Source organism: Brienomyrus brachyistius, chromosome 6 (assembly GCF_023856365.1).
Source record: "Brienomyrus brachyistius isolate T26 chromosome 6, BBRACH_0.4, whole genome shotgun sequence".
NCBI lineage: Eukaryota > Metazoa > Chordata > Actinopteri > Osteoglossiformes > Mormyridae > Brienomyrus > Brienomyrus brachyistius.
Genome location: NC_064538.1, coordinates 758,687 through 771,598, shown reverse-complemented (window position 1 = coordinate 771,598; position 12,912 = coordinate 758,687). Strand labels below are relative to the sequence as shown.

At 44.0% G+C, this 12,912-nt stretch overlaps 1 protein-coding gene across 1 annotated transcript in view; it reads right to left on the bottom strand.

Annotated features, from left to right (window-relative positions):
* Nucleotides 1-12,912, bottom strand: part of ajap1 (adherens junctions associated protein 1) — a 57,777-nt gene that overhangs the window by 17,576 nt on the left and 27,289 nt on the right. Inside the window, exon 2 of the mRNA XM_049018118.1 lies at nt 7,997-8,739. Coding sequence (XP_048874075.1) covers nt 7,997-8,739 — 743 coding nt within the window. The remainder of the gene's footprint in view (nt 1-7,996; nt 8,740-12,912) is intronic.

The following is a 12,912-nucleotide window of genomic DNA, read 5'->3' as shown; positions in this document are numbered from 1 at the left end:
GACTAGAGTCTCATATGGAAAGATAATTAAGATTAAAACACGACAAAAAAAAATGAATGCTGTGGCACATCGACATCAACTACATCAACTTGTAGCCTGGTAAATAAACCTTTTTCCTGTACCAGAAAGGTGTTACTATTGCCTTCTGTGTCACACTGCTGTTGAAACTGAACACAGACGTAACACAACCCCCCCCCCCCCCTAGGGGGGTTACACTGTTATCCTGAAGTTCACTGTGCTGATACCCCAAACTAATGTGCCAGAAATTATTCTTGTGAACCGAGTAGCAGGCTGCAGATGTTTTGCTTCAAAGAGGAACTGACTTTTTTTTTCATTCAGCCACTTATAAGTATTTTATGTAATTCATCTGAAAAAAAGAACAGACATGTGAGCCATGGGAATTACAGCTATGAAAAGAATTCATGCAACGAGCTCTTATGTAATCTTGTAATTTTACATGCGGGCTGCAGCAATTCCACCTTCAAATCTAGACACCACTAAGGTATTAGTTAACTCAAGACAATCCTACTCACTCAGCTATGTTACTGCCAAGGTCACAAACATCTCCCCTCCTCCGCACTGAGCTTTATACCAAACCGGCAAGGAGACTGCAAATCTCAGGGATCTTCTCCCTTTACGATTCAGCCATCCTAGTCCACGCTTCTGCACTCCATTTTGTTATCCATCTATCTGTTTACCATAACCAAAGGCTCACCTTGGTCTGATGCCAATTACATGATGTAGGGAATGATCCACTGAATGCGATGTTAGTCCAACAGGGCCCATACTGAACGGGGAAGAGATGTGCCCTCAGACCCCTCACATGCTACACAGCTGTGCCCTGCTCTAAAAAATAATATCTATTCATAAGTTAAAATCAGGTCTACATATAGACAACTCTGGGTCTTTTACTTCCAGGCTCTAAGAAAGCATGCATTCTTTTCTGTATGTGTACACATTAACATGTACGCAGTTCTGGGGTGTTACGGAAGACATGGAATGACGTTACTTATTCAGAAAACAGAGAAAAACATAACTGTATTCTTCTATAGTCACGGCAAATCCAAAAGTTCAAATTCAGGAAAAAATGGAGATTATTGCCAGGATTATACTTAAGAACATAGTAACTCTCCAAATTCTCCATATACGTTGACTGCTACACCGATATTTAGTAACCCATTCATCCATCAGTCTAGTCATCCTGTTTATCCCACCCAGCTGGGAAATTTTACCAAATGCCCCTTTAGATAACAGACAGTCATGCAAAATTCACAACAATTTACTGAGAATGCCCCTCCCCAGGTCAGAAAATTTTTCAGAGTACTTCTTTTGATAACATACGATTTCACAAAGATCGCAACAATTTACCAAGAACGGCCCTCCCCAGGTCAGCGATTTTAACCAAGTTCCCCTTTGATGACAGACTTTCACACAAAATTCGCAACAATTTGCCAAGAACGGCCCTCCCCAGGTCAGCAATTTTAACCAAGTTCCCCTTTGATGACAGACTTTCACACAAAATTCGCAACAATTTGCCAAGAACGGCCCTCCCTGGGTTAGTAAATTTTACTGAGTGCCCTTTTTGAAAACACACCACCACAGAAAATTCACAGCAATTATCCTTCAGTTATATTTACAAAAAAAATAGGCTTTTGCGTCCGAACCACTAGGGGGCAAAATCGGAAGAGTTAAACAACAGCTCCACAGTATCCACACGGTACTGGCACAATGCAATCAAAAGCGACCCTAAACAAGCTGTTTGTTCCATGTTCATTGATTCTTTACAGGCACTTGACACCATTGATCACCAGTGACTCTTATTCACTATAGCATCTCACACTTACTCTGGGCAACCTCTTCTAAGTGGACAAGTGTGAATGTCGGAGCTACAGGTTAAGCCGATAAGTAGCACCAGCCGGGTGGGGAGATGTTTTATTATTTCCTCCTGTTTGTTCTTTGTCTTAATTCACTGGGTGATGATATTGCCCGACTCTATCCTGCTCCGTAGTTTGAGTGAATGTGTAGTAGATGGAGTGAATGTTTGAAAGTTATGAGGAAACCACATAAGGACATACAGTAACCAAAAAAGTATTTAATGCTACCAACATTAATAGCGAACAATCTGCCTGTTAGAACAACATTTTGGGAGCACTATCTTCTGTTCTGTCTTTGCTAGATTCTCATTCATTGTCACACAGGTCGTTCTTCTGATATCTTGCGCCAGGTTTACGCATCATTTATATCCAGAGAATGTACGGCGATGCTACTGACACCCTATGAGTGGGCTCCACACAAGGCTGGGCACAACTGAAGCGAGACAGAATTTGCCTACAGGGAGTTCAATCGACATGCTCAAAGATCCCCATTAGCGCACCGCGTGAGATTCTTCCTCGTGGCATGAGCTTGTAAGGTCTTCATACGAAGAGAAACTCCACAATTCCCATCAACAGAAGCGCACAGCAGCAAAATCTCTGCTTGGGGCTACAAACTGACCTGGAGCAGCCTTTAGAGTATTTCCATTACATCGATGCTTTTAATTGTTCTATTTTTATATTTCATTGTGCATTTCAGACATCATGGCACAGTCCCACACCTTTGTCACTACATTAATGTTTTTCTTGCTAAGACATACAGTTTATATTTTGCTGCACATACAAGGATGCCTATAATAAAGTAAATTTTAAACTTTAAGACTAGTAATTAAAAAAGGTAATAAAAATGGAAATAGAGGGAAGAGCTTTTGCCTACTGTCTGCAAATGTTCTGGATCGTTTCACTAATTTATAATGCATTAAGTGTGGAATGATGAGGATCCTCTCACAGTCCAAGCCCAAGAAGACACTCCCTCCCCCCCCCCCACCACCTTTCCAGTCTCCACAACCACATATTATCCGCCTGCCTGGAAATGCTGCGTGAGACCCGCCGGCTGGCTGGCAATCGCCAATTAGCACCGTTGTCACAGCATCCATCTCTGCCATGATTTTCACTGTAGCTCGGCCACCAGAAACACTTACCGAAGGAGGAGGAAAGATTGGAACATCGCAAATCAGAGTGCATTATCTGAAACCGATTTTTTTTCTCTGTCTGATGTCATCAGCAGCCCTTTGCATAACTCAATCACTGTAGAGGGCAAAACTTTCTAAGATGGCTGGGAAACGGGTGACCGGCATCTTCATTACAGCACTTAGCACGCAATGAGGTCGTCCTACATTCCAGCGCTCGATATTTCACGGCCAGCGGAGGCAGCCTTGACTAACACCTAAGCACATGTGACAATAAGTCTGGAATAACGGAGCAGCGGAATGAGGAGAAGTTCCAGAAGGGGCTGCGGGGGTCCCACCTCATTACGCGACTGTCACAACACCTGTCCGTGTTCATTTGTGTAACCGTTTCAGAGGCCGGATGTTCAAAAGCTAAACGCGGAGTCGGGAATGAAGGGCAAGCGATGCGGAAATGGGGCACAGGGACCTGGTAAGGTTGGCTAGGCCTCTGCCACAGCAGACAGGGGAGGTCTGACCGTCGGACTGGTGTGTCACGCACCATCCACATCCCAACCAGTGACGCGGGTAAAAGACGCAAAGCAGAAGCGATTAAAGGGATTTGGGGAATGAAATGAGCCACAGCGGAGGTGGTAGCAGGGAGCCCGAAACAGCAGAAGCATCTTCCTTATGTCCTCACTTCCTGTTTGGCTGGATTACTGTAATGAGGGAGGCCTTTGCTGCATACTTCTGTCAACAGAGCTATGGATCATCACTTCAAGCCAAGATTAAGCCTTTGGGGAGAAAAGATTCATATTTCCCTGAGTTTATTGTAGGACAATAAAGGCGAACATTAAGATTTTTTTTTTCCCCATTACCATGGTAACTAGCTTCTTAGTGGGAACAGGCAAGATATCTCCCTTAGGCAGCCTCGGAGGAGGCTTGGATGTTATTGTTCTCGTGTTACTGTCAGATCACAGGGGCCGTGCACGACAAGCTCATCAAAATCATGCACATTAAAAACAAACTGCCATTTACCATAATGAAGAAGTAGCAGGGAGCCATATCTGGCCATGTAGCTCAGAGCTGCAGGTGCATTGCAAAGTGACCACCAGGGCGACGGACGTTACTTACCGCTGAATTTAAAATATCCGTCTATATAATTGGAAAATTGCAAGCTATTTGACTTCCTCTGGGTAACAGATTTCCCTAAGTAACAGACTTTTAAAAAATAGCACATTATTAGAGATTCCACCAAATTAACTGCTTGCGAAGGATTAAGAGACAATATGTCTCTGGATTCTGTTATACTTCGATGCTGCCTGCTTGTTTTATTGTTGCAGTTAATCCCCTGACCCCGGAATATGACACCGAGCCCTGAGTTATTAGCACTGAGGTCTACCGTGGTTCTAATCATCTTGTGCTCGTAATGCATCCGACAGCCCCATCTGTGTGGATCCAGCAGAGCCGCCTGGTAAATGGGAAACAATCGGGGAGCAGCTGGAGCCCCCCAGCCATAAATCCCCGTCACGGCCCAGTCACCGCGATCGACAGCGTTCCCCCAGTACATTCCGTTCCTCCGCGGCTGTGCCGGGAGTACGTGCCTGTCGTTTTGGTAGGAAGTGGAGGTGGCAGGAAGAGATCCAGAACCGTCAGACGACACAAAGGACATGAAGAATGCACAGTGTCGCACGTGCGGAGGCCACACCTACGTGCAAGTCAATGTTCTATGAGGGAAATCAGACATTTGTGATAATGAATGATTATCATGTCCAGGACAAGTATCCCGAATAACACTTTTACACATCACCATGATTTTATATACCTACTGTATGTCAGACATCCTAGCTCTACTGGAAGTTCCCAGAGTGTCAGGCTGACTGACAGCGGCTCCAACACCCGCGAATGATGCACAATATCCCTGAAATCTGGCCCACACCACCAGGTAGGAAAAGTTTGCTACCACCCTCTGAGTGTGTGTCTCTAGCGTCAGACCTCCTCGTGCTTCTGTGATGTTTGAGGATTATTGAGTTCTTGTGTTAGTCCTGTAATGAACTCAAGACTTCGCTCTTCCCTGAGAGCTGGGCTTGTAGTTGTTCAGTTCCCATGTCTGTTTTTCCAAGTAATAAAAGCCAACGATTTGTATTATCCAGCCTAAAGTACATTGCCTGGTTTGGAGGAGAACAGCCATGGGAACAAAAGAAAGAAAGAAAAACAGCAAAGTTCAGATAATGAAGATGTAATATCCATTCAGATGTAGTGAAGCTGTAGTGATACAAGTTGTTTTAACTTACATTTGTAGAAGTAAAGGCACATCATTTTGGCTGTACTTAAATATTTACGTTAGTCTAACTTTAAAATACTCTTATAGTTTAATCAATAATTGAGCAATTTGTTAACATAAAGTTGAGCCAAGAATTCTTTTTAGAGTGTAGGTCACATTAAAGGTGGGAAAAGTTATGAAGTGATTTATAGTGCTTTACTTTTTTTACATCACAAAAACCTGCCATTTTAACAGGGGTGTCTGCACTTCTTATATCCAGCGTATATACATTGAATAGAATATAGAATGGTAACATTTTATTCATTCAAATTGCGTTTTCACCTGCGCCATACTGCTCTCCGTGAGACACAAATGCAGACAAGAGCAAATTTTGAGGTTAGGGGCCTCGCTCAAGGGCCCGATGACGCGCTCAAGGGCCCGATGACGCGCTCAAGGGCCCAATGACGGCGTCAGTCTGCCAGCCTCGGGATCTGATCCCATGATATTCCAATCAGGGTCACCTAACCAACAGCGGCACACACAGACTCACTGTGACACAATTTTGGGGGTGCACAGTAGGAGTGAAACGCTGTGGTAACGTACAGCACATTTGCTGTTATCTAGCTGTTATGCTTTTTTTGCCAGTGCTTCTGCTGAATATTCCGCACAATGTGTACCTCCATCACTCAGATATACTGAAAATGAAAACGACCTTCGCAATGCTGGTTAATACTCACAGATTTAATACAAATTCTAACCTAAAGCTGAACAGTGACCTGATGTTTGGATTCTTATGAGAAATAATCCATATATTTTTTAAAAATGGCTGTTTTTTTTTGCTGAGAGAACATTTCAGGCAGCAACTGATGGTATCTATCAGAACATCTCCAGAAGGTGCCTTTTTATGGCTAAGCACTAATATAGCTGAAGTGAAGGAAACAGCTGGGCAGGAATCACCTTGAAGGTGCTTGAACTCCGTCAGCCGTCAGGCTGTGTTTGGTAATTATCTTCTGCCCTTTCTACATCACAGGGACACCCGAATACCCGCCCCCCTCCCCCCCCCTCCAAACTTCCGTTACTCAGCCCACATCTCCCCCTGCCAGGTGCTGGAGAGCTTTTCAAACCGGATCTGGCACGTGAGTCACTGAGTCCTCCATCGGTTTTCTCCTTGCACCTGAGCCACTTTTTTATGTTCCCGTAAATAAAACTGGAAGAATAAAAAAATAAGGACCGGACTGTCCTCTGAAAGTGATCGCAATTCCTGTCGACATATTGGACCACAGGCCGCCGCCGTATCACAGTCGTCCCGCCCCATGCTGATGGAATGCCCCCAAGCCCATCAAACGCGGCCTGTGATCAATAGCAATTCTCCCTCGCGAGCATTTCGAGTTACTGAGGTCTGTTCCCAGCCGTCATCCACTGAATAGGTGACGCCGATGCAGCCTCTGCCACACAAAGGACAGCAGAAATTGCAGGGAAGTTCAGGCCGCTAGCTTTAAAACAGACGTGTTTGCAGCATTAAAAGACACAATTGGTATAAAAGCTTACAGTATCTGTTCAAGTTTCCCAGAATATTGCTTTCATCCAGACAGTAGGACAGTGGATGAAGCTCATTCCACTGAAACAGATTTGAAAAAATGTAACTAGAGCAGCTTCTAGTAGCCAAATAAAAGTTTAAACACAAGACTCTCAAACACTCAGCTATGCTATTCATCGACGCTCATAAATACAGAAGTTGTACATCAGGTCCTTTAGTTGGACACTCGGTTGTCATCTACATACCGTTCTATACATAATGTACGACTTTTCAGACATTGGGATCAATGTAAAATAGATGAACGTAACACACAGGAAATTCCTGCGTCTTTATTTTTGGCCAAAAGATCCTTTTATAAATGTCCATCTAGCTGGACCACCCAACCTGTAACTGAATGACATCCATGGCAACAGAAATTAGCTCAGTTGAACCTAACTTAAACATTCCTCAGCCACTTCGCCAAATATTGTGTTGATTAATAAAGTTGTTTCATTAATAATTTTAGTCAATTAATATGCGCGGATTCCCCATTGTGCTTAATCCTGAAGATCTATTCCATCGTTGATTTTGCATTCCATCTCGCTAATACTGAGCGTAGCGCTGCTTTGAGCATGCTAATGATGATTACTAGTTAATGAAGGATATTGGCATTTATTATCATTCTTGTTGATTTCATCTACAATTGCTTCTTCTAAGCAGCACTCAAAAATGTGCAGAAATCTCAAAGCACGAACACACAGCCCTCGGGGGATATCAACATGGCAAACAAATTTTAAATTCTTTTGCTGTTAATGGAAAGATCTTTCATAACATTTTCCTCCCTTGCAATACAGACATGTGAACAATACTGTCAAGTACAGGAGCCGCTTAGGATTACTCATGGAGCACTGGTTATTTCAGAATTCAGAGACAATCATTTCCAAGCTAACACATTAATTAAACTGCACACATACGAAAAAACCAGAACGAAACTGCAAGCTGTTTCGAACAGAGTATAAATCATTTATGCGTTTTATATCCTGACAGATACCAGTGATAAACCATCCCGCTTATGTTTGCAAAGCAGGATTTAACAATTGCAAGTGCCTAACAAAACCCATTTTTAAAAACACCCAAGGCTACAATAACTTCACAGACAGGACAGGCATTTCCCAAGAAGAAAGCAGAGAATCCAAAAAGCTGAACACTTCTCATAGGAAGAGTGAACAGTGTGACTCACCTGCTGTGTCTCCTATTGTCTTTGGTGGCTTGGCAGTCTCTCCGAAGCTAACGCTGGGCGGCGTTGTGCTTTGTCTCTTGGGGAACATGGTAGTTACCCCAAAGATTTTTTCGGAGTTTCTCGGTCTCTTGGTGGTGGTGCTGACGGTGGTTGTGGTCGTCGTCGTGGCCTTGACAGACACTGTGGTGCTGGGCACTGCCCGTCCGTCGTCCTCGCCGCCGTCGTCGCCCCCGGTCGGCCCCCAGTCAATAAAGCCTGGCACTGTCGTGGTCCTGCTGTCGCGGGATCTCTCACTGGTGTCCCACTTCAGCTGCCTCCGCAGCCGGGGCAGCGACGTGCCAGAATCCAGGCTCCTGCCCTCTGGGGAGGCTGGAGAGGCCTGAGCATCACCAGAGGCGGCCTGGAGGTGGCACTCTTCACAGCCGGGCCCCGCGTGGGTTGGGCCTTGGCGCTTTTGGCCTACAAGTGTCGGACTCCTGCCCGCTTTGTTGGTAGGCTGCTGCAGAGGATGCAGGCCCTTCTTCCATCCAAGGCCCTGAGACCTCCACGTTGGCCTACTTGGGGCCTCCCAAAGAATCGTGGGGCTAGTCTTTAGCCGTGGCACAGATCTGCCTGTGAGTTTGCCCCCCAGGCCAGGAGTAGGGGAACTGCAAGCTGAGAAGTCCATGGTGAGGTGGATAATGGCTAGAAGGATCCAAGTGTGGCATCCCGGTGAGCTCCCTGGTCTTAAAGCAGATGTTGAACTGCAGGGACAGAGAAGATATTTAATGTACGCAAGGAGTAAATATTCGGAATCAGGTAGTAGTTACACTGACACAGTAACTGGAAGCATAAAAATGTTATCGGAAAGTTACCAACTCTCTGGAAGGGTTATACGCCATACTATTCAGCAAGCTACCTCACATGAGCTACTACAGCCAAAAATCCCTTTTAACAGTGAATAAAAACAAAAGTCACTTTTGTTAGAAGTGTCAATCAAGTAATGAGATCACAATAATAAAATGTAGACATAAATACTGGCAGCTATTACTCAGCACTGAAGACTCCCGTATTTAAAAATTCCAAACACAACTTATAACTTTCTATGTTTTCTCTAAAAAAAGCCAAGATCTGAATATGTCTCTGGGCGCTGAGTGGCTAATTTTGCTAACCCCAAAGGAACTGAGAACACTGTAATCTGGAGTGTACTAAAGCGCATTGGCTCTTACTTTCACAATCATGGACTTGCATTTACATTTCCGTTTTATATATGCAGCAGAAGGGGCGGCATGGTGGTGCAGTGGTTATCACTGTTGCCTCACACGTCTGGGACCCGGGTTCGAGTCTCTGCCTGGGTCACACGTGTGTGGAGTTCACATGTTCTCCCCATGTCGTCGTGGGGTTTCCTCCGGGTACTCCGGTTTCCCACCACAGTCCAAAAACATGCTGAGACATTGCCTCCGGGATAGGCTCCAGACCCCCCCCCCCCCCCCCCCCCCCCCCCGCGACCCAGTAGGATAAGCGGTTTGGAAAATGGATGGATGGATATTCAACAGATTTTTTTATCCAAAAATACGTAGATTTTTTGAGAAAGTAGGGCCAAGCAATCCCTTGGAACCATTGCTGGGTAAGACCCTTGCTCTTGGGCCCAGCAGTGCTCTTCCAATCACAGACACAGCCTTGCTCCAGGGCCCAGCAGTGCTCTTCCAATAACAGGCACAGCCTTACTCCAGGGCATAGCAGTGCTCTTCCAACACAGACACAGCCTTACTCCAGGGCCCAGCAGTGCTCTTCCAATCACAGACACAGCCTTGCTCCAGGGCCCAGCAGTGCTCTTCCAATCACAGACACAGCCTTGCTCCAGGGCCCAGCAGCACTCTTCCAATCACAGGCACAGCCTTACTCTAGGGCCCAGCAGCACTCTTGCAATCACAGGCACAGCCTTACTCCAGGGCCCAGCAGCGCTCTTCCAATCACAGGCACAGCCTTACTCTAGGGCCCAGCAGTGCTCTTCCAATCACAGACACAGCCTTACTCCAGGGCCCAGCAGTGCTCTTCCAATCACAGGCACAGCTTTACTCCAGGGCCCAGCAGTGCTCTTCCAATCACAGGCACAGCCTTACTCCTGGGCCCAGCAGTGCTCTTCCAATCACAGGCACAGCCTTACTCTAGGGCCCAGCAGCGCTCTTCCAATCACAGGCACAGCCTTACTCTAGGGCCCAGCAGCACTCTTGCAATCACAGGCACAGCCTTACTCCAGGGCCCAGCAGCGCTCTTCCAATCACAGGCACAGCCTTACTCTAGGGCCCAGCAGTGCTCTTCCAATCACAGGCACAGCCTTGCTCCAGGGCCCAGCAGTGCTCTTCCAATCACAGGCACAGCTTTACTCCAGGGCCCAGCAGCACTGCGCCAATCAGAGGGACAGTACCCTAATCCACTGAGCCAATACCACACTCATGCCAAAGCGCCATATTCCACATGATCCGGCACCTTTCATTGTTTATTGCTGGAGACAAATTATGTCAGACAAGTCAGTGTGCAGTAGCTCAAGTCAAACCAGCGCAGCCAGTTTTCCCCTGGGGCAAAACTACATTTATGTCCACAAGTGTCGCATGCTTATGATGCGATGCGGAGCACACACAGATCTGTCAACGGAAAACGAACATTCTCACTTCCAGCTTCCATCAAAACTAAAATACAGCCACGAATAAATATATTAATGCATAAAATATATAAAATGACCAATTTTTCATGCAACTTTTATTCAGATGTCAGCTCAAAACTGCTTTTCAATAGGAAATGTACAGCTACTAAAAAGTATATTTTGAAACCCCGGTTCTGTACATGTGGATCGTTTACTGGTACGAGTGGTTCTTACACTTATTTTCCCTATTAACTCTAATGAAGCAGATCATTTGTAAGATTCGTTATGGAAAAATATCCGTGAGTGCATCCACTAGGAACCTTCACAGTGTGTCACCCTCCTGTCTCAGAGAATATTACACATTTTCCATATATCAATAACCCCAAAAGACAATAAGAAATATTATAAATACCTGACATAGTTTTTTAAGAATAAGAAGGAACACACACAGCTGATGATAAATTGTATTTGTGGGGATTTCAAAATTTAAATTTTCATGACCTGTTTTGTTTTTCATGCTCGGAATACAAATTATTGGTTTATGTCTGTGACCATGCAGTAATTGCTGCTTCCTATTTTTTTGCAAATATCTTGAGCAGTCTTCATGAACACTGTTAAAATTAATTTTAACACTTCTGTTGTATGCGTGCTCAGTCTGTTAAATGAATATTTTTCATCAAATTATAATTGACCAAATGGTAGTTTTTTTTTTTTACTCTTGTTAAGTGATTATGCATAACAGCTTGTATTTTGACTCTGTATTTTGAGTATATTATCTGAAATGCCTTTTTGAAGGAGAATGATAATTACTTTCTGTTTTCTTATTTCAATTATTTTTTTCTCATAGGAAAACCTTTCAAATGTACCTTTTGTAAAATCTAATTAGTCGTGACCTTAAATAACATTTTTTTGCCTAGTTGCTCCAAATGAGACACACACTCACACACTCACACACACACACACACGTATGTTTATAATTATATCTTTGTGGGGACTTTCCATTCATTTCTATAAGGAAAACTCTATTATCAACAATGACAACCTGATCCCCTACCCAGCCCTAACATTACCCATATCTGTAAGTAACCAAACAAAAAGCTAAACCTAACCCTAACCCTAACCAAACAAAAACCTAAACCTAATCCTAATCCTAACCCTAACCAAACAAAAAGAGACTTTTGGCAATTTTAGTTTTTTGATTGCATTCATGGAGCTTTAGGGGACCTGAAAAATGGTCCCCACAACGTCAAAATAACAGGGTCTATATTACATTGTGTGGAACGTTTGGTCCCCACAATGTACGATAAACATAATCCACAGACACACACAGCTCTGGAAAAAAATAAGAGACCACAGCAAAATTTTCAGTTTCACTCATCTCTCAAATTATGGGGATGTGTCTGTGTGACATATACATTGTTTTGCAAACTCCAGCCTGGCTCTTTCCTGCTTCTCACTGATGAAGGGCTTCCTTCTGGCTTCTTCCTCGGCTCCTAGGAGGCTAACATGAACTGTCCTACCACAACACTTAATGTTTCCCATTCTTTCTGAAGATCACTTGAAGTCACCCTCTGATTTATGAGACACTGCCGATAAGCTGACAGTCGTCTCTGCCATTGCAAAGCTTCTTCTGCCTTCTTCCTGGCTGCTTTTCGGTTAATGCCAGTGTCTCCTGCTTCAGCCTGTTCTTCTGTGCTGCTGCCTTAGAAACTTTGAGTTTGGAAGCAGACAGAATAGCAGCACAAGCAGCACCTACAGAACCAGGATTAAACCAGAATTTAAAAATGCAGGTCTCAATTTCTTCGAGAGTTGGGTATACTGTATGTGTGTGTCTGTCTGTCTGTCTCTCTCTCTCTCTCTCTATATATATATATATATATATATATATATATATATATATATATATATACACACATATATACACACACAGAAATATATATTAAGATAAATATATATAAAGATGTCTATAACATGGTATGAAGGTCTCGACACATCGTTACATAAGTATACTCACACATACAGTAATTTCAGTAATTCTGAGCCCCTAAATCTCCTGCATACGTTTCGCATTTATTGATTTCTGCATGAATGAACATTTGGTAGAATTCTAATGTAAACGTCCAAAATCATTATCCTTGATATGTTATAATAACATGAGGCATGTCAAGAATCACAATCACTCACAGAGAAGCCCCACATTTCAATATCCAAGGATCTTACTGAGGACTGACAGCAGATTAAGTTGATTGTAAATAAAATGCATTATTCAGCAGCTCCTCCGACTTCCTGGTGA